At 36.2% G+C, this 25,589-nt stretch overlaps 1 protein-coding gene across 2 annotated transcripts in view; it reads right to left on the bottom strand.

Moving 5' to 3' along the window:
- LOC131167378 (uncharacterized) overlaps nt 1–25,589 on the bottom strand; it is a 66,855-nt gene that overhangs the window by 20,923 nt on the left and 20,343 nt on the right. For both annotated transcript variants that reach the window (XM_058126174.1, XM_058126175.1), the window contains exons 3-5: nt 11,865–12,075; nt 4,036–4,117; nt 2,191–2,464 (exon numbers count right to left, since the gene is read on the bottom strand). In XM_058126174.1, the coding sequence (XP_057982157.1) occupies nt 2,191–2,464; nt 4,036–4,117; nt 11,865–12,075 (567 nt within the window). The remainder of the gene's footprint in view (nt 1–2,190; nt 2,465–4,035; nt 4,118–11,864; nt 12,076–25,589) is intronic.

Below are 25,589 nucleotides of genomic sequence, written 5' to 3'. Positions count from 1 at the left end.
GCTTGATGTTTTTGTGATCCCCTCACTTCATCAACAAGTTCTCTCATCTGGGCCACCTCCGCGGCCATAGTGTTGGTTGACTCTTCAACCTGTGCTTCCAGCACGCTGATCCTCTCAGCATTGTTTGGTGCCATGGTCACTTACCAAAGCTTTCCAAACCCAACAACGAAGGCAATCGAATTCACGTAGCAACTCAACCTTGGGCTCTAACCAAGTGTCACCGACTTGGGCTCTGATACCAAATGTCACGGTCCGCCTTTTTCACACCGTTGTGAAGGGCCGTGCGGCGCTAGCTAAAGCACTCTTGCTTAACTAGCCAGCCTTTTGTTTACCAACATTCATCCACAAAGCACTTTCATTAACATTCAATCAGATAGCAACGGAAATAATAATCAATTCATGAAAGCCGTGGCAACCAAGCAGTAAATATTGAAGCAAACGTAATTCATTAACAAATCCTCCGTTGACATGTTGTACTTAGCGAGGGAGGCAAGTAGGCTAAGCACGTTGACAATTGCTAGTGAGTTTTACAATGACTGATGAACACTCACCCTCCCCTAAAGAGCTTTCTAGGCCATTCTCACTCTAGCACTAGGAAACATCAAAGTGACCGAGGAGTCATACTGCCTTATTTGGCTTACAATGAAAGAAATACTAGAAAATAACCCTACACTAGTATTTACATGATGGAAACCCATCCCAAACACATGAGATAAGCGGTCATAGGCAAGCATAATGCCCTGAACAAGCTTAGCCCGTGACACTAGGCTAGGCTAAGCACCCTTCACCTATGTTTGGTGCAATTGAAGTGTGGGATAGCACTGGCAAAGGGGAAGGGCCTTAGCCCCTCCACCCTCCCCTAGCCAGCAGTAAGCAATTGGATGTGTTTCAATTTCAAAAGATCAACTGGAATTTGTAGAATAAGCTCCACTGGTAGAACAAGAATAATACGGACATATTTCTGACCCAGCAGAGTGAGATTATGGACAAGAAATCCCTTGGAGGAGTAAAAAAATCTCGAGGGCAACCATTGACAAGACATAGTCGTGGAAGCCCTAAGAACCATGTTCTCCTCGATGCACAATTACCAATAAATATGGGAGAAGCCAGGACAGCTTATAAAAATGCACCCAAAATAATCCCAAAAATCCATTACCTAGCACTCCAATTCTTCTCTGTTAATGGTATGTTGTTGGCTCCACATTTCTCCCCTTTCATTCTAGTCAATTCTTTGTAGAGAGATGGCCAAAAACCTTTTTTTTTTCTCTTTTTTGGAACCTAAAACTTGTCTAACTGCTCAGAATAAGGATGTAAATATTGCCAATCCATGTCATGTCCCCCAACTAGCCTGCCAATTTTCGATTACAAAACAATTGGGCATCATTGTTTCATTGTGAAAACTAATCAAGTCCTCACTTTATGGAAGTCATCCCTAGCACTCAAATATAGTACCTAGACATCTCTAGGTACTCAAATCCAGTACTACAAATTCAATAAGAGACTTATTTCTTCTCCTTGATATATAAGAATATAACAGCTCACCCTCTCCTAGTCTATGTTTGCTGGGTCATCTAAATTACTAAGTAGCATCTAATGTCGAGGTTCCATTTTTCATGTCTCTGTTTTAAATAAGTAGTGAAGAGTTCTAGAAAAAAAAGTATGCTTTCCATGGTAACTGTTCTTTGCATCCACAAAGAACTCTAAACTTATTGTCATTCTCACTGCATTCATCAGCCAACTGAGGCAAGAATACAATCAGTGTTTTCTTTTTATTCAATTTCATTTTTATTTTGGGGTAAGGAAGGGGGTATAGAGACAATGAATAACTGGAGAAACTTTCCTGATTGAATGAATTTTTTTTAATAATAAAAGAAGGGATTTCATTGATAAGAGGAGAATTTACACAAAGGAGAAAATGACTTCTCCCATTAAAATTCGGAATAACCCAGAAAAAATAAACTAATAAAACAAAAAACTGGAGATTATATTTTTCACAAGATTCCTCCATTCTCGCTGAACCTCAAGAAAACTAAAAGTAACCAAAACCAACAACCATAAAGAGGTCAGGTAATGAACCTTCTCCCACACCAGCTTGAATGAAATTTTTAATTGCAATAATTAGGTGTTAAATAATTGCAGGCCTACAATAGGAAAAAAAAATGCAGAAAGAGTATTGAGTCCAGAACATACAGCAAGAAGTTTCTGCAGAAGAATAATGAGTTCATTTAGATGATTCCAAAGCAGTGATTCCATGACCACGTTCTTTGAGATTTCAGCAGATTTAACTTTCTTCTGACCTATATCAGCAGATACCAAGTTGACAGATTGATTAGATGATTTTATCCTGTCCTTCACAAGGTCAGAAGACAACCGCTCCTTCACCAATGATTCAGTAAGAGCCAAAATGCAATCAGCAGCAGCCACTGAAAGGCGAGTTGGCAACTCATATCCATCCTGCAAAGTACTACGGATAGAAGAGCAAGAACATTAATCAAACAAATTAAGGATGGGGAAATTTCCATGCACAATATTTAAGTAACACATGCTCCCTTGTATAACATTCTGATAAATTTAATAAGAATGTGAAAAAATCAAGCACAAAGATGAGATTTTCTTCTTCCCTTTTTTTTTTTATTTCTGTGGGGGGAAGGGTCGGGGGGGTGACGCAGGGTGGGAGACAAAAGGAAATTTTGGAAAATGGTTTAAGTACAAATTCAAGAATACAGCCTTCCTATCTTCTGTCATGGTTATCTGCTATGCTGGTCATTCATACATTTATCATTATCTCCAAATATAAGTGTACTAGTTTTCTTCCACCATCAATGACAAAGCAAACTGTTCCTCAATACATGTCAAATGATCTGGAATTAATTCAAAGTCAAAATACACAAACCTCTGATGAGGCTTATCAAAAAAATAAGGTCACCCTATAGGTTTTATAAGTGACATTGATGTTCCCTCCACTGTCAGCAATGGAATAAGATTGTCAATTTTAATGAAATGATGATTTCACCCCTAATATTTATAATGGAAAAAATATGTCTGTTAGTTAAATACTAACCCGAATTTTTTCCATCAGCCTGCCACCCCCGGGGGGGGAGCGAGAAACTGGCATCGGGAAAAGACAAATTTGCAGGACAGTCCAAGATTGGTCAGTGAAGTTGTCCAGTGAGGAACTGGTTTTGGCTTTTTACGGTAGCAACGATGGCAGTGACAGTGAAAAGTGTAGTTGGTTTAATTGCAGGGGAGGAATCTTGCTAGCCAGAAACAATGGTGGATACATCAATTGGTTGTGAGATTAGTGAAGAAAGATTTCATCAATGTTGATTAGGAGCTTTTAAATAGGGTGGCAGCTGAGATGATTTTGATAGCATAGATAGTTTTGGGTAATCACTGATATAGTGATGAGATGCCAGAATTTCATGAATAGCGAAACTGAAAAATAAATGTTAAAGCTTGATATACAATGTTGGCCCACAACCTAACATCTTAAGCATTTAGGTAAAGTGGTACTCTCACATGGTATTAAAGCTAGTTAGTCTCGGGTTCTAGTCTTGTGGCCACATTTATCGTTTGGTGTTAAAAATTTATTGTATTCCCCTATAATGGGTGTTATATATTATTTGTTTATCTCTCCGTGTGGACCAGGCTGCACATGTGGCAGAGTGTTAAAGCTTGACATACAATGCTGGCCCACAATCTAACAGCTTGAGCTTTAGGTAAAGTGGAAATCAAACAAAAAATATAAATTGTAAATGTAAGCCTAAATTGTCAACTGCAGGCAGATATCTGCAGCAAAGAAATGTCATCTAAAAAGCCTCCCTATACCAGATAAAATAACTGGACAAAACTCAGAGTATTTACTAAGGATAAATCAAGGCATATGAAATAATTAATCTAACAGAACCTGTGCATGAAAGATGTTTCAGAGTAAAAATAGAAAAAAATGATTTCTCCCCTAATTTGACCAACATCCTTCGATATTAAGTGCTGATGGAAATGAAAATAATCAATTCAACATGAAAAGATGTCTACCTTCCATTACATACAATAAATATGAGATGCGAAACACAAGGACAAAAAATCTTCAACAGATCAATGTACTTCTCCCTTATTCCTGTTATTAAACGAAGAAAAGTCAACAACATAATAAAATTTCAATAGCAAGTTATGCGTCAAATTACACAGGCTTCAAAAAAAAAATATCAAACTTTTACAACAATGCCAAGAAATTTTTAACTAGTATTTCCTTTTATCGGGGTAAAATAAGTTCATCAATGAAAAGTAATGCTTCATATTACCACAGGTAACAATAGACCTTGAATGTCATCCATTTTTTCATCCAATTAATGTGTAGACACTGTAGCAGTTTCTCAAACAGTGACAAAATCTTCAAAGCAACATTTAACACAATGTTCTGACCTAGTAGAGAGACCTCTAAATAAGCATAAATGGACAAGAACAAACTCCAGAACTAACAGAGTACATGAATGGGATGCTGTTCAGATCTGGAAATGAATAAGACGGTGGCTTTCTACTAGCCTCTCATGCATATAGCACCAATAGGGGGATCAGAACACACTGCAGGGTGGACTACTCAAAACCCTAGCCTCCAAGCATTGAAACCCTAACAGTCTTAAAGCCTGTTTCACAGAAGATCTCAATCTCTCCCTAAATAATCTGCTTTAGAGACAGCCTAACTGTTGTATTTACATTAGCCTAAAAGCTTTCTTGGAAAAGCTATTATAAACTTTACACTTAACGCCTTCAGAAAATGATTAACTTCTCTATGCCCCAAATACATAAGTTTCCTCCAACAATCCGAAACGGGAAAAAAGCCCCCAACATAAACTAGTAGTGAAACACCCTGTACCAGTTATTTATTTACATGCTAACGTATAATTTGGTTAGATGAGAGGTGGTTTGTAGGTCAAAGAAAGAAGGGGGTTTGGGTCTTGGGAAATTGGGTCTAAAAAACATTGCTTTGATGAGCAAATGTTCATAGAGGTATCCTTTGGAGGAGAACATTCTTGGGGATAAAATAACTAAAAATAAATTTCACAAATAACGAAATGGTTGGGACACTAATGTTGGTTTTAGATCTTCTTTTGAAAGCCCTTGGAGATTTATATTTCAAACTTTACCCAAATTTTATTCCTTATACCAAATTTGAGGTGGGCAATGAGACATAAATTTGTTTTTGGGAAGACCTTTAGGTGGACAATCCAGCTCTTTTCCTTTTGTTTCCTCATTTGTATCATCTTTCTCCATTAAATAATGGGCCTGTTTCTTCTTCTTTTTTCTTTCTAATGGGGAGAATTTTTTGTGGGATTTTCATTTCCGTAGACCTGTGAATGATAGAGAGGCAGAGGATCATGCATTTTTTGTTGAGTTTGTTGGAGGGTTGCTGTCCTCCTAATAGGGAGGATGTCAGGAAGTGAGTCCTGGAGTCTTCAGGAGAATTTTTCTTTCTTTCTTTGATTTCTTTGCCGAGAGAATATGCCCTTTTCTTTCATATAATTTGGAAGGCCAAAGTTCCCAGTAAAATTAAGGCTTCATTTGGTTGGTTGTTCTTAATATAGTTAACACTGACAATCGGTTGCAGAGTAGGAGGCCTTCTAAGCCATCATCTCTAGATGTGTGTTCTTTGCTATTATAGTTCTGAATCTGCCTCTCATTTGCTTCTGCATTGTCTTTTTCTTGGAGGATTTGGACAAGTTATTTGGTTTTAGAAGGGAAGTTGGGTTCATATGGATCGAGCCTATTGAGGATATGTTGGCTAATTCTTCTTTGGGCTTCGGAAGGAGCAAAGACAAGGCTGCTCTTCAGAATTGTAGTTTGTTCACGGTGTTGAGAGGTATTTGGATGGAAAGGAACAATCACATTTTTTTGGAACAATCGCATTTTTTAGAAGGAATGTTGCTGCTGGTTGTTTCAAGGGATTGTGTTTTGAATCTGTTCAACATGATTGGTTACCTGTTTTGTATTAGTCATTTGTTTTTCTACTTAGGTTTTTCCTGTTTTTTTTTTTTGGAGGATTCCTTATTCTCCTGTTTTGTTCATTCTTTCTCTACTAATACACATCTTCTTTTCTGATTGAAAAACATATAATCTGCAACATTCTTCTTTTTTAGAAAGAACTCACCTACATATTAGTTGCTATTTTTGCTGTTTTACACATCTCAGCATCAATCTTCATAAATTACTCCTCACTGATCCATGAGTTATGCAGAGGCAGGCCTGCCCATCCACTTGACAAAAATCCTAAGTAATTGCCAGTAATTGCCTTCATTGCCACATTTGGATTACCTTCTCGACCTTATCTTTGCCGCCCACAAAAATGACTCAATACTTCCCCCTGCTCTTTCACTAATTTCAGACCCAATTGGGAACCTTTCCTCCTGAAGAAAAACCATAGCCCCCTCCCAACCTGGAATTCTTTGAACCTCTGAGTATCAGCAGTCTCTTTATAATGTGATTCATTTCCTTCAATTTTTGTTGGACATACAGTTGATCACATTAAGTTTTCAGCATAGGCAGTAATGTCCCACTAACTCTTGCTTGGTTTGACACATTCATAAGATCAACAACTAGGTTCAGGTTCCACCTGTCCATTGCTTGAAATGGACTCTTTCCAATTGACCTGATGATGGTGCCCTTCTAAGCAAATTCAGCTTGTCGTAAAATCAAATCTTATGGCTTAAAATGCTTTTTGTAATGCATCTCAATAAATTACTCAAGATGCAATTTTTTACTCCTGTTTCACCATCCATCCTTTTTTCCTTCTTTTATGGGGAGTGGCGGGGGGAAGGTGACATGCGCTGCTACACTATAACTTGGCAACCAACAACTTTCATAAAGCTTCCCAAAATGCAGAGAAATCTCATGTCTCAATTTGATGTGATGGACTTTGGCACACCATTAAGTCTTAACAACTTCTAGAAAGAAAAGAGTTGCCACGTGAGTTGCATCCCAGGCCTTCTTGCATGTAATGAAATGAACCATCTTAGAAAAAGAAAAACCATTAACAACAAAAATTGAATTTACTTCACTTGCAGTCAGCAGCACCCATTTCACAAATTTCATGCTCAAATCAACCCATGGAGGTTTAGAAGTTGGCAAAATGAAATATAGAATCCTGTGTTTTGCATATGCCCTCTAGAAACCTGGCAAGTACAACTCCTATCTACACGCCTATACACATCCAATCGCAGTGTGGGCCAAAACTATCTTTTTGAAACCAAGCTCAAAGCCTTCTCCCTTCCAAAATAATACCACAATCAGAAATGCCCTCAAAGAACCCTCAAGTGCACAATTTAACGCTTTCAAAGAAGTAATTGCAGTTAATGACAAACATATGTTGCTGCCCCAGGCTGTATGTCTTTCAAGAATTTCCTAAAAATATAGGTCCCCCATGTATTTCTCCTTCATCTCCTATAATCCCACAACACTCGTAGACATGGTTTTCAGCAGACAAAAGCTTCTACTTGAGGCATAAACCAATTTATTCTATAAACCAGCCTTCTATTTTAGAGAAAACAGGCAATCTTATAGGAATGCTGCTTCCTTTGGGAATTGAGAAACCGCAAAGCTTCATGGTCTGAATGCGAGATAAATTCCCTTGAAATCAGCTAATGACACAAAACCTCAAGGCTTGTACAATGACATGAAGTCAATATCACACGTAGATACGTTATACCAAGCTCAATTGTGCTTCTTGCTAAAGTGAGCAATGGGATGCCCCTCTTGGCCTCAAAGATGCCAATTCAAATTATTGAAATTTGGAAGTGCAAGTACAGGAACTTGTGTCATCATCTTCTTAATCTTCTGAAGATTTCTTGGCCTCCTCCAACTAAAATTTCCACCTTTGAGACTCTCCATAGTTGGAGCAATTATGATGTAAAAGTTCTTAATGAATCTACAGTAAACAGCAGCTAAGCCATAGAAACTCTCTTTTAAAATCCTTGCTGTAGGTCAGCTTTTAATAGTTGGAAACCTTATCTACTTCTACACTTGTGACTAAATTCCCAAGCACTCCAATCCATCAACCATATACCTAGAATGGTTGATATTTGCATAAAGTTGATTTTGATGCAAGAGTTGTATAATGGGTTCCAGAAAATATCATCAAAGGAACCACCAAAACTTTCCAATTTAAGGCTTCAGCACTTGATTTATAGATCTCATGAAAGCAACAGGGGCAAATAATAAGCTAAATGGCATAAACAGCCATTCATAAAGCCCTTTCCTGATCTTGAATCCAGTTTTCCACTTATCTGCCTCTGGATTCTTATTTGATGATACCAACTCCCCAAATCAATCTTCAAGAGGACTTTGGAAACAGCCAGCATGCCATCCGAATTATCCAATCTTGGTATCAGAAACCTATATTTCACATTTATTTTGTTTATATCCCAATTATGAAGCTATTCCCATGCACCACGTCCAAGTTGTAGCAAAGTTGGAAAGGCACACTGACTCAAGCTTTCCTGATAAAATCTTTTTGGAGAAATTCCTGAACCTGCCTTTGAAGTTCATCATGCTTCTTTGGATCATACTATATTGTGGAGAGTTTGGTAGGGAATGGTTGAGAGCAGCTCCATGAATCAAGTTCATCTGGCATTCTATTTCTCTAATTGGAGGCAACCCATTGGTTGCACTCGCTCCTTTGAAATAAGAACGAAATAGTCCCTGCTCTTAATTTCTTCCACAATTTCATGCATATTTAAAAGCAACGTCAAGGCCTTTATATTCTTTATTGCCTCCCCATCTTTCATGGGCTTCAAGACTACTTTCTTCTACCTATCACCAACATTTACCTTAGAAGGGTAGGTGTTTTTGCTAGTGTCATGAATTGTACCTCAACCATTTGCTGAGGACATCCAAGTAGAATGTGGCACACATCCATACTTCCATAGTACTACATTAAAGTACAGTCTCCCTGCAAGACTTCCCAGGGAGGAAAAAAAAAAAAAAAAACACAAGGCACCAAGATGAATGATATAGTTACCCCAATTGCTTGGTCAAACCAAAGGATATGATAAAGCCACACATGCTTCAGGGCCTTAAGTTTCAACTTATCGACCATCTCGATAAACCATGTTTTTTTCACAAATCAACACCTCATTACCAATGGTCAAATTGCAAAGCTCCCCCCAAAAAAGAAGTACAACATGTTTTGAATTTAGGTAGCCAATTATATTTGTTGTCAACCATAGGAGCAAGCATAGATCACCATAAAGGCATAAAGCAAGGGACTCACCAAGTGCGTCACCTTCAATTCCTTCTTCCTCATCACCATCAGCTCCCGGATGGGTTTGAATTTCAGAATCAGGAAAATTCTTCTAAAATTCACCCTCTTGATTTTCACAATCCTAAGTAGATCAATGCTGCTCCCAACACCTGTAATCACTCGTTCTCCTTGAGTGTAATTTTGACATCCAACAACTACAGTATTTACTTGCTGATGAGCCGAGCAATGGCTGCTACTCAACCAACATGTGTAGGGCTATTTATTTTGATTGTTGATGCACCATTGCAGCATTCATTTCCTTGCTTTTTAGAAGAGCCACAGGTGATTTTAGCTTCAATTTTCAGTGCTAACTTATAAGCATTGACCAATTTGTTAGGCGTCACTGGCTGACTTGATCTTGTATGGCCAATCGAAGTCCACTGACATAGGGACCAACCCTTCAACCTTCAGATTCAACAGGACTACTGTTAGTTGGTCAAACGCTTGTGTATACTTTTCCACAATATTTTCCTGTTGCTGCAAGTTCTGCACTCTTTGATACAATGTTTGCTCACAGTTGTGTGGCAAAATTGGGCCTTCAGCTTTCCCTTTTCCCTGATTTCTGCAATTTTGTGTGTTCCCACCAAGTAGAAGCTGGTCCCCTGAGTCTTACACCCACTACCTTGACCTTTCTCTCCTCAGACACTTCTTTCCAACCATAGAGAAACTCTCTGTCCAAAATCTCCTCAGATAATGTCATCTTCACAACGTTGTAGCCTTGCATTAATTTAATGGTTCACTTCTCTGACAAGATATGATCACTACCTTCCACCAGTTAACAACTCGTTCACCCATGTTACTAAGATGCTGGATTCATACCAGCAGTTAATGGAACATCTGCATTGTTGCATGATTTCTGCCCATATAGCCACGATTCCCACATCCTCAGGTGCAGCCAGATCTAACTCATATCCAAATAAGGTAATAATGGAAGTGAAGGATGGAGGCTACAAAAAGACTAGAAAGGAACTTGCTCTGGTGCCACTCTTATGTAAATAAGGTGCAGAATGTGAGAGTATAGAAAAGACTCAACAACAATGACATTCTCAGAGCATCATTTAACAAAATCAGCCAACATAAAACAACTAGAGAGATCTCTAGATAAGCAAAACTGATCAAGACAAGTTCCAGAACAAACAAAATACCCCACTGGGGCATTGTTTGGATCTGGAAATGGAGAAAACAATAATCTTCTGTTAGCCTCTCACACAGAACAGCAATAGAGGAATGAGAAGGTACTGCAGGATCACTCCTCAACTTCAAGGCTTAAAACCCTAGCTGGCTTAAAGTTTGTTCCATGGAAGGTCTCTATCTCTCCTAAAATATTCTGCTGCAGAGAAAGCATCATTGTCCTATTTATATTAGCCTAAAAGCTTCTTGGAGAAGCTATTACAAATTTTGCATTTAACCCCTCCAAAAAAAACAAGTAACTTCTATAAGCCCTAAGTACGTAATTTCCTCACAAAAATAACCAAAATACCAACGACAGCAGACTAAGTTTGGGAAACCAAAATAGAAACCCAAAAACTCATAATGGCAAAAATACCTCTGGACATATACCAGCAAAGGAACATCCTTCACCTGATATTTATTATTTACATGCTACATTGCTGATTTGCTTCCAACTAAGACTGAAAACAAAGGTGCAGCCAAGTACCATTTTTGGGAGAGGCCAACATGAATCTATTAGGAATGGTTTTCGTAAAAGAACTTGTTCAAGTACTTATTTTCCAATCTGATTTATTACTATGACACATTTGAAAATTCAGCACATGACAGCAGCTGCTATTCTCAAAAAATATGCACCAAACTTAGTAATAAAAAAATAATTTTATGCAAAAACTTAAATAACAAAGATCAACTGTGGAGAATGGAAAAAAAAAAATCCAATTGAAGCCAATTATTAAAAAAAACAAATCTTCTAGTGGAGTCAACTTTACATGCCTCGTGGAACAGAGAAACAGCAGGCAATACCAAAATCATGGCCAATAAAAGAAACATCTAAAGCACAATAACGCTGAAATAAATGCCCATTCAAATTTTTACTCCATACTTTACTCAACGGAAGTGCAACGTGTAAATTGTAAACATGTGTCAATGACCATATACAGGTCAGTAGCTTTATAGTAATTACTGGTAAGGATAATAAAGGATTCCTTTTAACGCCCATATACATTGAACCCCAACAGAAATTCCTTTAAAAAGCAAAACCTCAAGCCAAAGTCGAGAATTTAATGAATGTTTTTGGAGGTCAAGAATTTAGTTCACGACATAAAGGCAGATAAAGAAAACAACAGCTCCCTGTTACAGTTGTAGGATGAAAGGCACATGCAATGCACTGTCAGATGGTCGGATAGCTACTTTTTTTTTTTTTCTTGAAAAAGCTTCCCTTCCAGAGCACAGACACTTAAAACATATGCACATGCATGCCTAAAGTTAGGAACATTTAAATTCATAGTTATTGAATAAAATAAAATTATATCATTGATGAGTCACAATTATGACAAATATCCGATGACAAATAATTCCAAAAAAAAAAGGATAAAGAAGGAAAAACAAATTGACATATTACCATTTTTTATATTTTGGTTCACAGTAATCTCGTAATCTAGAAGAGCACGCACAAGGGTACACCAGCCAAGGGCAATATATCGGTCATCTTTTTTCCGTATGATGTTAGCAAGATCTGTTGCAACAGCTTGGAAAAGAAGTTCATCTTGAAAGATCCAATTAAGAAGTACCATTGTTTGGCAGCCATACTTTAATTCCTTGAACTTCAGACTCTAAAAATAGAAACAAAATATACATTTGATATTAGTTAAGCAATGACATACAAGAGTCGGCTCATATAGAAATAAGGTAGATGAAAACTAATCTCACAAGATAAAATAAACAACGACAAAAAAAACTTGAGTCCTAATAAATGGAGTTGACTAGATGAATCCTTTTCCACAAATCCCATTTGATGTAAGGAAACATCATCTAAAAGGTGTAGTGTTATTAAGTCCTTTCTTGCACTTATTCCAAGCCCATTCCCCTACCTCCTACAGCCTATAATTTCAATTCCTACATTGCACTTAAACAATTAATAGCCCTTCCCTTGTCTTGTCTTCTAAAATGCAACTCCTAGCTTACAATGAATATATTCAGTGCCATTTTATCTTTTAGAGTTGTAGCACTCATCCATCTTAACATTCTCCTAGGACAAGAAGAAAGATCCAGCAATCAAATAAATGAAGGGCTAAAAAAACCTATTTTTTCTGATAATAAAAATTTCCATTAAAGACAAAAAAACTAAAGGGCAAAATGTGCGGGACAAGACATCCTCCAGAAATCAGCTAAAAGCATTTACAATGATGCTGTCCTCCAATACCTTAGGAGATCAAACAACGAAATCCAAAAAAAAAAAAACCAAAGAATATGCCGAAAAGAAATGAGGAAGACAACTCTACCCCATAGGCCATAACTAGTGGGAAGAATTTGTTTGAGCATTGATAATTCTAACATTTTGCTTGATGTAAAATCCAAATAACAGTAATATAGCATGTATCGCACGTCCATAACACTTCCTCTTCTTTTTTTTTTCCCCCTTCTCAAAACTCCAAATTGCACCAACAAGAAATCATCTCAATTTTGGGAGACCATCTATGCTTCAACACGAGAAAAGCACAAGAGCTGTCTCACCACCTGGCAGTGCAGAAAAAGGCCTGCATTAGTCTCATTAGAATCTAGGCACATCATGGATGGCCTTAAAGTGTCTCCTTACCAATAAAAAGCCATTCGTATTTATCCTATTTAGACTCAAAGTATGGATGGAAGCCCTAATCTTAAAAGGAACCATGGCCTTCCAAATGACCTGTTATAAAGGGAAAGAACAAGGTGTTCAAGGTCTCAATAAATGAAGAAAGAAAGACTTGAAAGAAAAAGAACCTGATGAATCCCCAATCCAAACCCTCACTTAACTCCTTCTTTAGGAACAAAATAATCCAAATGTGAGCTCATCAGCATCTCTTTCATTGAGACTTCTAAAGAAGTGGAGTCCCAAGAAATAGAACCCCCCCCCCCCCCCACCTTTCCAAAAGAATAAAAGGATATAATCAGTGCATTACAAACAGAAGATAATCAAATAAGATTAAGACAAAACCCCCAAACCTCTCTCACTCAAAGATCATCCCGAAATCAAATCTTACTACTCTTACTTGCTTTCAATCGAGTAAGAAGAAAGAATAAATAAGCAACCTAAAAACAAATTTAAAGGTGCTTGGATAAGAAACATTGCCACTCCATTCGGTATCCCATCCATTCCAATGAACTCAATACTTACTAGGAATTACCTTGTACCATCAGGAATTAACTTGGGAGATTTCCATAACAAAATTTCCCAGTTAAAATAAATATTTTTGGATATCACATTTCGAAGCCCAAAACACCCCCTAACTTGCGTTTCCCAACCACATCCCAACTAACAAGATGGCCCCCTTACTGTCCCCTGTACAATACTTACTACAAGAAATCTCACAAACAGCCTTTTTGGCTACTACACTCAAACAAACTCTACAAAGAAGATTTAAAAAAAAATTTGATAGGAGCATTAGAAAAGGCACGTTAATGGGAGTAATAGGAACCCCTAAGGATAAGTACACCTCTTCCACCCCTCCAATTTCCTACCCACTCTCTCAGCCATTGGATCCGAAAAGCACAAGAAATAGGATTACCCACAAAAGGAAGACCTAAATAGTACAAAGGCCAAGATAAAGAAATAGAACTGACTAAAGCCATCAACCCCTCTAAGTCACTATGATCCATGTTAATTCCAACCATCCCACTCCTTGGCATGTTAATCTTCAATTCCAAAATCTTCTCAAAAACTCTCAACCGCAATTACCTAGAGTATGGTGTGATTCAGGTTGTGCTACAGGAGCAGGAATGGAGTACTGGTACACCATTTAAGAGACGCGCTTCTTGGGGGGTAGGCATGGTCAGTACGCCATTTTGGATCATGGAAAGCGTGAACCACTTATTTGAGCTGATAAGTCGATGCACTACATTGGATCACAATATTTCTTGCTAGAAGAGAATATGTTATTTTAGTAACTAGGTTGTGCCAATGGGGGTATGTTTGTCCTTAAGACACTATTATTAATAATATATAAGAGGGCAAACCTGGAGCTGTACATAGACTCCAGGAAGCTGCCGCTCAGTTTTTTTCTCTTTTTCTCCTCTTTTCTCTCCTTCTCTTCTTCTCTCCTCTATTTAACTTTACAACATGGTATCAGTGCATTGATCTCCTTCAAATCTGGTTTATCTGACTTGGTTTTAATACTCTGTTTTTCAGTTTTTTTGTTTTTCACTTATCCTCCCATAATCAGTCCTAAAATCTTATTATCTGGTTGGGTCAAGAGTCATTTAAGGACACCCTCCCTCTGCAGCATCCTTATCAGGAAGCTGGGTGTTTTCATGGTGATTTGCTGATGTGAAGACAGTTATACTCTCTTTCTAGTATGCTGCTGCTGTTCCTCCGTCACTCTCTTGTTTGCTGATGATGCTGTTTGATGACATGTATTCGTGATTGATTACTGGCTGGTTTTGATTGGAATTCAAATGTTTATTTCCTGTTTTTTTCTGCACTCATTCCAGTTTCTGCCAGCCATAATGCATGGAGCTGCTGCCAGGTTGTTCACTAAATGTCTGCAGTACTTTGCTGTGGTCTGCCCTGTTCTCGGTGGTTAAGTAATTCCTCCTAGGATATTGTAAGCTCAGTTCCGCAGTCATAGCTGCCTATCGCAGTACTGGATTTTGGGGAGTCTGAAGTGTTTTAAGTGCTGGTTTTCTTTGAAGTTCTGAACTACTGTTTGTGTTAGTGTGTGCTGCCTGACTTTTCAAGCTCCTTCCCGTGATAAGTCAGCCATGGATACTACCTTTAATAGTAGTAGGGGAAGTTTTGGAGGACGAGGACAAGGTTTGGATTGGGATCATGGCAGCAGTTGTGTATACACTGAGGGGTTCATCGTGGTAATTCTCGCATTTGCACAAATTGTGGCAAGGAAAATCATACCATTGATCGCTGTTGGTATCTCCATGGAAACTAGCTCAGGCCAATAAGCCTCTTGCAAAGGATGATTCTATTATTGACACTTCAAACAATCTAGCCACTCCACTAGGGAGTTGAGAACATCATTCATCATGTCCTAAAAGGAGTTTAACAATCTTTGTTTTCCATGGTTCAACAACTCCAAGCTCAATCTTTTGCATCAAATGCTACTATGGCCCATTCAAGTACAACTAGGCTTCTTGCCTCTTCATTCTCCTCACCCCCATGGGCTATAGTTTCTAGTGCGTCCTCCCATATCACAGGTACTACTAACTTGTTTGAGACCTTGAACCCCACTACAGTCCAAAGTTACTCTTGATGATGGTTTGATTACACAGGTTTCTATTTTTAGCAATATTCTCTCCCAATTCCTTCTATTCCTTTTTCTTATTTTTTATATGTGCCTAAATTTCCCTTAAACCTGCTATCAGTTAGTCAATTAACTTTTTGTGACCTTATTTCTTTCTCATTGTGCTATTCAGGATCTCCAAACGAAGAAGAGAATTGGTGGAGGGCTTGAGAAGGATGACCTGTACTACTTCAATGGTGGTCATGGTGAGTCCAATTCTTGTCATAAAGCTTCCTCAATTTCTACTTATGGTGTTTCTCTTAATTAGTGGCACGCTTGTTTGGGTCATCCATCCCTTCAAAAACTACAAGTTTTTCCTATGTTCAAGTCCATTTATCGTTGAGTGTTTTGCGTGTCAGTTAGGAAAGCATATTAGGACATTTTTCCGTCTAGATTCAAGTCTCGTAGTAAATCATTGTTTTCTCTCATTCATTTAGATGTCTGGGGTCCGTGTAGAGTCAAGAATCTGATGGGTCATCAATATTTTGTGTCCTTTGTGGATGATTTGTAGTGTATTACTCAGATCTATTTGTTAAAACATAGGTCCGTATTTTTGAATGTATTACCCAATTCTAACAGGAAATAAAAACTCAGTTTGGCATTGGTATTCAAATTTTTTTATCTGATAATGCTCTTGAATTTGATCGAAACAAGCTTCAATCATTTTTCTTGGCCAAAGGGTTTATTTATCAAACATCATGCATACACACTCCTCAGCAGAATGGAGTAGCTGAACAAAAAAATAGATATTTAATTGACATAGCACGGTCTTTACTCCTTCATATGAAAGTTCCTAAAATCTTTTGGACCGATGCTCTTCTTACGGCCTGTTTTCTGCTCAACAGGATGCCCTCAAGTGTTCTAAGAGGCAAATTTCCCTATCCATCATGTACCCAAAAACATCCGTGTTTTCAGTTGTGCTTCATGTCTTTGAACACACATGTTTTGTTCTGCCTTACCCTTCTCTGCATTTTTTCCTGCAAAATTTCTCTCTTTCATTCTCTCTCTCCCCTTTTCTCCTTTCTCTACATTCTCTCTCTCTCTCTTCACTCCCACTGGTTCTTTCATCATATAGCTCTCCTCAAGTCAGTATCTACTTGCCCTTACTCTGTATTTTTTGTTTTATGCATGTATGTTATGTGTATTAATTCTTATACGCGTTTTTGCATGCATTTTTTATGCTAGCTTACATTTATGTATATATTTGCATGCCCATGAATTTAGATTAATATATTTGTATATCCATGCATGCATGTTAGCTTAGATTTATAGATTTGTATATCCTTGCATTTATATTAATTTAGGTTGTGACTTTTACATGTTAATGCATGCATAGTTGGATAGGTTCGTATTTGCATGGTACATGCATGCCTACTAGGAAGTTGTGATTTTCGCATACTTGTTAGGCTAAGTTTTATTTTTGCATGCATCTTAATGTAAGTTGATACATTTCATGCCCATGCATTCCTACTGTTATAGATATATATTTTTCATGATTCATATTTGTAGGAAGTAGTTTTTGCATGGTTCATGCATAATATCAAATTGAAATAGGATTTTACATCCATACATACATAATAGGTTAGCTGTGAATTTTGTCAATCCATGTATGTTTTTGCATGTTTTTAGTATGTAATGATAGTTCATGCATCCTAGGTATATGTGTGTGTGTGTGTGTGTGTGTGTGTGTGTGAATATGTTGTATAATTTCATGTACATTATAAATTTTAGTTGTTATTATTATTTTTGTTATCTTTTAGGGGGAAAAAAAAAGATAACTATAATACAAAATGTGTGGGAGGAAGTAGTGGGACCTCTATGGAATTGAGTTTCCTGTATAGGACCCATGAAAGCCTCCTTTGACCAAAAAGAAGATAAAATATGAACAACCCTTTTATTAAAAATGAAAATAAATCTTTTCGGTCTTCCCAAAATTGGATTTTCCACCAAACAGAGTTATTTTCAAAATAAAAATTGTCAAAAATGATTTTCTCAAAAATGAACGCAAGTCTTCTAGATCTTCCCAAAATTGGATTTTCCACATAAAAGATTTATTTTCAAAATAAAAATTTCCAAAAATGATTTTTTTTTTCTCAAAAATGAAAGTAAATCTTCCTGGTATTCCAAAATTTGAATTTTCCACCTAAAATATTTTCAAAAGTGATTTTTTCTCAAAATATGAAAGCAAATCTTCCCAATTTTCCCAAAAAATTGGATTTTCCACCCACAAGATTTATTTCCAAAAAAGAAACTTTCAAAATGATTTTTTCAAAAAAATAGAAGTGAATCTTTCAAGTTTTCCCAAAAATTAAATTTTCCACCTAAACATATTCATTTTCAAAATTAAAAATTAAAAACATTTTTCAAACTACATGGACTTGATCCGGTCATTGAGTACATAGGCAGCTTACCCAAAAGGGTAAATTCATTCTAAAATACCAAACAAAAAAACACCCTAAACAAAATCAATTTTTTTCTTAAAAGTAGAAGGAATAGTGATGAGACCTCCATAGGATTTATTCCTTTGTATAAGTCTCACAAAGAATCCCTTTTTTCTGAAAAATGGGAGGCATACACACACACACACACAAACACACGCACATAAATGCGGTAACCATTCTTCAAATGGATGTCATTAGGGTTGTTAGGGGGATAACCATTGCTCGGATGGTTATTCAACTACCTTCCTTACGCACAAACAAGCTTCTGAACACAAAAATCTCTTTTGCTTAGGTTTTATTTATTTTTACATTAGTTTTTTATGAAAAATAAATAAATAAATAGTGACTCCATGTATTAGTATTTTTTTTTAATTTTGAGATCAACATATAGCCAACCCCCCTTAGTGGGACTAAGGCTTGGCTTTGTTTTTGTTTGTTGTACATGATTAGCTTCCATCGACAACCCATCCTCAAAGGCCGGCATCGACATGAACAACGAAAAGCGAGCACAATTATCACTACCACCATGCAGGTGCCTCCTCTACCCATCACTATGTCGAATTCTAGTTCTGGAGATCCATCACATTGACACTTGGATTTGCCCATTGCTCAACAAAAAGGTACTCAAACATGTGCTCAACAATCCTGATTTTCTTATCCTATAGCTTATTATGTTCCAGTTCTTTACCTTCGTAGTCCTATGCATTATTTTGCCTTCTCTATTTCCTCAATTTCTATCCCTTCCTCACATGTTAAAGCACTTGCTAACCCTAGGTGAAAGCATGCAATGGATGCAGAAATGGATGCTTTGACCACTTGAGGGACATGGGACTTGGTTAAAGAGTTGGTGAGATGTTATTGGGTCTACACCATCAAATATCTTCCTGATGGCTCTATCTAACGACTTAAGGCTCAATTGGTTGCCAAAGGGTACACCCAAATATATGGTATCAATTATTTTGAGACCTTCTCACCTATTGCTTGACTAAATTTTGTTCGTGCATTGATTTCATTGGTAGTTAATTTTGATTGGCCCTTATATAGGTTCCATGTGAAGAATGCCTTCTTGTACAAAGATTTGCAAGAAGAGGTATACATGGAGTAATCTTCTAGGTATGTTGCTTAAGAGGAGGATGGTAAAGTTTGCAGGCTGAGTAAGGCCATTTATGGTCTTAAGCAATCTCCTCAAACCTAGTTTGACAAATTTGTGCTGTACCTCTGCATTTGGCTTTATCCAGTCCTACTCTTAATCATTTAGTTTTTGTCAGCAAAACAGAGACAGGTGTGGTACTTCTAATAGTTTATGTTGATGATATCATCAGCAATGGCAACGACCAGAGCGGGCTGGCAAATGTTAAGCAGTGCCTTCAAGCAAAATTTGAAATCAAGGACTTCAGTATTCTACATTTCTTTCTTAGTATTGACATTGTAAGGTGTAGGAAAGGTTTGAATCTATCTCAGCAAAAACATACATTGGACTTACTAAGTGAGACTACTTCACTGGGAGCTAAACAAGTTGATACTCCTATGGATCCCAATATGAAGTTGTCTAGAGATGTTGGACTAGACTTTGAAGATAAATGTCGATATAGGCAGTAGGTTGGCAAGTTGATCTACTTGACTGTGACTAGATCTAACATATCTTTTGCAGTGGGGGTGGTTACTCTATTTATGGAAAATTCCAAATAACCACATTGCGATGCTGTTTTTAGGCTCTCCTGACGAAGGTTTGATATATAAATATAATAGAAATTGTGAAATTGTGGCCTTGTGGGATACTCTGATATAGATTGGGCTGGAACTATTGATGATCAAAGGTCTACTGCTGGATATTGGAAGTAATCTTGTTACTTGACATAGCAAGAAACAAACAACTATTGCAAGATCTAGTGCTGAAGAGGAATATCGAGTTATTGCTCATACTTTGTGTGAGCTTATGTGGCTGAAGTCTCTCATATCAGAGATGGTATTCTTGGTAGTGACGTCAGTAGATATGTTTTTTAATAATCAAGCTACAATTTATATTGCTAGCAATCCAGTGTTTCTTGAGAGGACAGCACATAGAAATTGAGTAATAAAACTAAATATAATTCAATCAAATTGGTTAACAGATGTTAACAAAATATAATTTACTTGAAATTGAACTAAAAGCGCTAGACTAATGATTATTGGATATGTGGGTATTCCTATTTCCTAATTGATTAACAAAACTATGTAATATATATATATTACATAGTTTTGTTAATCAATTAGGAAATAGGAATACCCACATATATATATATATGTTTAAATAGATCTACTGTATAATATATATATATATATTAATATATATCTACTATACAAAAGATACAGGTATATAAATTAACATATATTAATATATTTACATTTGTTTATAAATATTAGTTCAGCTAATTTTGATTAAGTGAATCCATCAAGGGTCATAAACAACAAGAACAACAACAACAAGCCTTACGTCCCACTAGGTGGGGTTGGTTATATGAATCCATTTCTTCCAATTCACTTGATCAAGGATCACACTGAACTAAAAACGAAAAGCTAAAAATTTTAAAAAGTCACACCAAACCAACCAAAATTATATAACTGATCAGTTCATTCAGCTAATTTAGTATTACAGCGAATAATGCTCAGCCCTACTCCCTCTATCAATCCCTCAGACATTCCCTAAACTAAGGGCGGACCAAACACATGTTCCTGAATCAAAATAAATGGGGTGGGATCCCACTGCATCGAGTTAAAATCTAAGAGCACAATATAATGGCCCAAGACAGGCCTTGCAAGGGTCTCCTACCTTCTGAAAGATGTTTTCCCAGCCTATCTATTTCCCAAGAATTCACTTTTTATGAAAAGGAAAGAGCATAACTCCATTGCATTGTCTCTACACATCCGGTAATGTGATAAAGAAGAACATTGGTTATATTTTCTCCATGATATTGAGAAATCTGCCTTTGCCCACAAGTAATACCTTTTTTTTGTTGAGAAAAAAGATAGATTCCCCATGAACCAATGAGAAGATGTGATAAGTTTGTTAGATCATCGACCCTTGCCAGAAATCCACGCATTGTGCTTCAAATGCTCACAAAAAAAGAAAAAAAATTAGCTAAATAATTTTTTAAATTAATAACTTCGATGTTGGGAAATTAAAATTTTCAAAGCTGCCCTCAAAACTTTTAGACATGGAAACTACTTTAGGAGTAGCCAGATATTTAAGCAGCTATTAATTTTCTTAGTTGTTATTTTTCACCTATCATCAAAATAATGCCACAAGTTTATCAAAATTAATTACTTCTAATGTTGAGAAATTAAAATTTTCAAAGCTGCCCACAAAACTTTTAGACATGGAAACTACTTTAGGAGTAGCTAGATATTTAAGCAGCTATTAATTTACAAAATTTAATTTTCTTAGTTGTTACTTTTCACCTATCATCAAAACAATGCCAAAAAAATCTAAATTTAACTTTGTGGCAGTTTTTTTAATAGAAAAAAAATTATTGAGAAAGAGAGAAAAAGTAGAGTACAACAGGGAGGATAAGACATCCTCCTAAAGAATGTGAAAAATAAAAAATCGAAAGAAGGATGGAGAGAGAGAGAGAGTAAAATAAAACCTCAAACCAACAAAGCTAGCCATTCCCGCGAAATATGTGAAAAAACAATCCCCACTAAAACAACCACAAGAAAACTCGCATAAAGAAACAAGAATGCCAATCCTATCCCAAAGCAAATAAATTGGCATAGACTGAAAACGCGAGCATTCCTTTCCAACTAAATACCTCAAAGCACCAAATAGACCACACAAGGAACTCAGACACACCCAATGCTCACCAAACAAAGTGTATAATTTATTCCAAAACTCGTCACCACACCCAATGCTCACCAAACAAAGTGTATAACTTATTCCATAACTCATCACTATAATAATACATTAACAAGTCTCAAGAGAGAGAGTCTTATATGCCCTCTTTCCTCTACATTAACCCATCAAGAGGTGGCTAATCACGCAAAATCCCTGACCTTTGATGGCACTTTGGCTTTTCAAATATGATCAACGAGGGAGTGTCGAATTTAATCTCTTAAACACAGGGAAGATCATATATCTAAAACTTAAAATGTACGCTAAAAAATATATAGGAACATGCAGGAAAGGCTATCCCAACTATTGGAGTATATATGTAGTGATTCCAAAAACATAAATAAATAAATAAATAAAATAAAACAAAATAAATAATTAATTAGATAATAATTATTATTAATTAAATAATATAATATAATATAATATTATTATTTTATTTATATATATATATTTATATATATATATATATATATATATCTTCAACTTCAAGAAGAAAACAGAATTGAAACATTTCCCCCCTCCATGGTCTTAAATTTCCACGAAACTGTCGAAATTTCCGTCGAAATTTCCGATTTCTGTCACCTTCGAGATCGAAATAGCAGTCGATTTCCGTCTTGCATAATTTCCATCAAAATCTCAACGAATCATCCGAAATTTATCGAAACCTCGAAATTTTAGCCAAATTTGTCGAAATTTATCGAAACCTCGAGAGTGAAGTGAAATTTCTATTTTAATTTATTTTATTGAAACAAAAGGTTATCACAAGTGCTTTTGAAATTATAAGTAAAAATAAACTTATAGTAATATTTTATTTAACCATTCATGTCTAAATTATCAATATTTGTATAATAAATAATATTTAAATGATTTATGAATTTCATTTGCATTAACTGAATATGTTTAATGTACATTATCTTACAAACATGTATGATACACATACTATTTTACAACTTTTCCACCTCATACAAAACATGGATGTATTTAATTTGTAATATATTAGTCTTAAAACTTATAATTTTATGTTTGTTAACCATTTCTAAAGTTTCACAAAGAATTTCATGCTTTACTACTAGTTTCCGTTATTTTTTCAAATCAAAATCAACATCGAAATCGAAATTTCCGTACTTTTGGAGCTTCGAAATTTGAGTTGAAATCGAAATTTAAGACCTTCCCCCCCCCCCCCCAGCGTGTTTCTCCACTCTCTCTCTCTCTCCGTTTCTCTCTGCGATCTCTCTCCTCAATTTTCTCGGCAAAACCTGCGCCGATTGAAGAACAGAAAATATCCCTGGGTTCCAATTTCGGCCACCAACGTTTTAATCAAGGAGATTTCGTGGTTTGGTCATCGTAGGCACCACTCCTAGGATAAGGTAAGGGGAATAGATTATGTCAATTTATTTTAAAATACTTCCTATTAAATTTAAGTACGTGAATTTAAATAAACAACAACAACAACAAAACCAAGCCTTAGTCCCACTAAGTGGGGTCGGCTATATGAATCCTTTTCCGCCAATTTATGCGATCATGGACCATTTCTTTTGATAGATTCAAAGATATTAAATCCTTACTCACTATCTCCTCCCAAGTTATTTTTGGTCTACCCCTACCCCTTCTACTGCCCCCCACAGTAACTAAGTCACTCTTCCTCACAGGTGCACTATAAGGCCTACGTTGCAAGTGTCCATACCATCTGAGTCGTCCTTCCCTTATCTTATCTTCTATAGGAGCTACACCTAACTTACCACGAATATGTTCATTCCTTAATTTATCTTTCAATGTTATACCACTCATCCATCTAAGCATCCTCATCTCGGCAACTTTTACTTTTTGGATATTATGTTTCTTCGTCGCCCAACATTCTGATCCATATAGCATAGCTGGTCTTATAGCTGTCCTATAAAACTTCCCTTTCAATTTTAAGGGTATTCTACGATCACATAGAACACTTGAAGAACTTCTCCATTTTACCCAACCTACTTTAACTCTATGCATTACATCATCTTCAATTTCTCCTTCAGCTTGCATAATAGATCCAAGGTATCGAAATCTACAAGTGCTATTTATTGCTTCATCACCAAGTTTAACTTTGTCTCCAATATTCCTCCTAGCATTACTAAAATTACATTTCATATATTCTGTTTTATTTCTACTTATCTTAAAGCCTCTAGATTCCAAAGCTTCTCTCCATAATTCTAACTCAGCCTCAACTCCATCCCTAATTTCATCAATTAATACAATATCATCTGCAAACAACATACACCATGGAACCTCCTTTTGAATACTCTTAGTCAATTGGTCCATCACTAAAGCAAAAAGATAAGGACTCAAAGCAGATCCTTGATGTACACCTATGGTAATTGGAAATTCTCTAGTTTCTCCATCTATAGTCTTTACACTAGTCATTACTCCATCGTACATATCCTTAATGACATCGGTATACCTACAACATACACCCTTTTTTTCTAAAACCCACCATAGAACTTCCCTAGGTATCCTATCATATGCTTTCTCAAGGTCAATAAATGCCTGAGTTAAATTAAATTGCCGGAATTTGATTATATCATATTTTTGGGAATATTTTGGAAATAAATCAAACTGCAGGAATTTGATTATATCAGGTTTTCTGAATTATTCAGGCATATGGAAACGATATTTCGTTTAGTTATTATATATGTATTTGGGGAAAATCAAAGTGAGTAGAGTAATCATCTCTCGTTTTCCTGAAAAATGTATATTGTGAGTTAAACAAAATTATGGAGATGATCAAACTGGATTTTTAGAAAAACGTACTTTTCCCAGTCATATTATTTAATTATGATTTAATGTAAAACGTGTGGCATGAGATAAATTAAAAATAGGTTTTCTTTTAAATGGATCTGTTGAACTGTTACGGCATCATACTGCGAGTATGTGTTGCTATGCTGATTTATGGATATATATATATATATCGGGATTACTGTGAAATTATGAAACGATCGATTCGATATGGGTATGCGAATATGACAGTTTAATTCCGTTAATTCTAGAATGACAAGTTTGATATGGATATATAAATATGACGGTTTAACTCCGTTAATTATGAAATGACAGGTTTGATATGAATATGTGAATATGACAGTTTAATTTCGTTTTATGGTAAGTTAGACTTTGCATCGAATTGGGAAATATGAAGTGACTAAATATAATTCTGTGTAGAAGGCCTGTGTGGTGTATAAATCGGAGAAGAATGCATGTGTGGCATATAAATCAGAGTAGAAGGCCTGTGTGGCGTATAAATTGGAGTAGAAGGCCTATGTTGCATATATATTGGAGTAGAAGACTCGTGTGGCATATAAATCGGAGTAGAAGGCCTGTGTGGTGTCTGTACTGATGCCGATGGGGAGGTATGCTCAGTAAAAAATATTTGTGCATATATAGAAGTGTGAATTAAATTATTTGTGATATGTTATAAAACCTATGTTAGTAGATTTATTATGAACTGCTTTATATTATCTGAGATATGCTATAAAACCTACGTTAGTAGATTTATCATAACTGCAGCATATTATTTG

This window comes from Malania oleifera, chromosome 11 (assembly GCF_029873635.1).
Source record: "Malania oleifera isolate guangnan ecotype guangnan chromosome 11, ASM2987363v1, whole genome shotgun sequence".
Taxonomy (NCBI): domain Eukaryota; kingdom Viridiplantae; phylum Streptophyta; class Magnoliopsida; order Santalales; family Ximeniaceae; genus Malania; species Malania oleifera.
The sequence above is the reverse complement of the archived record's forward strand: the minus strand, read 5'-3'. Positions and strand labels throughout refer to the sequence as shown.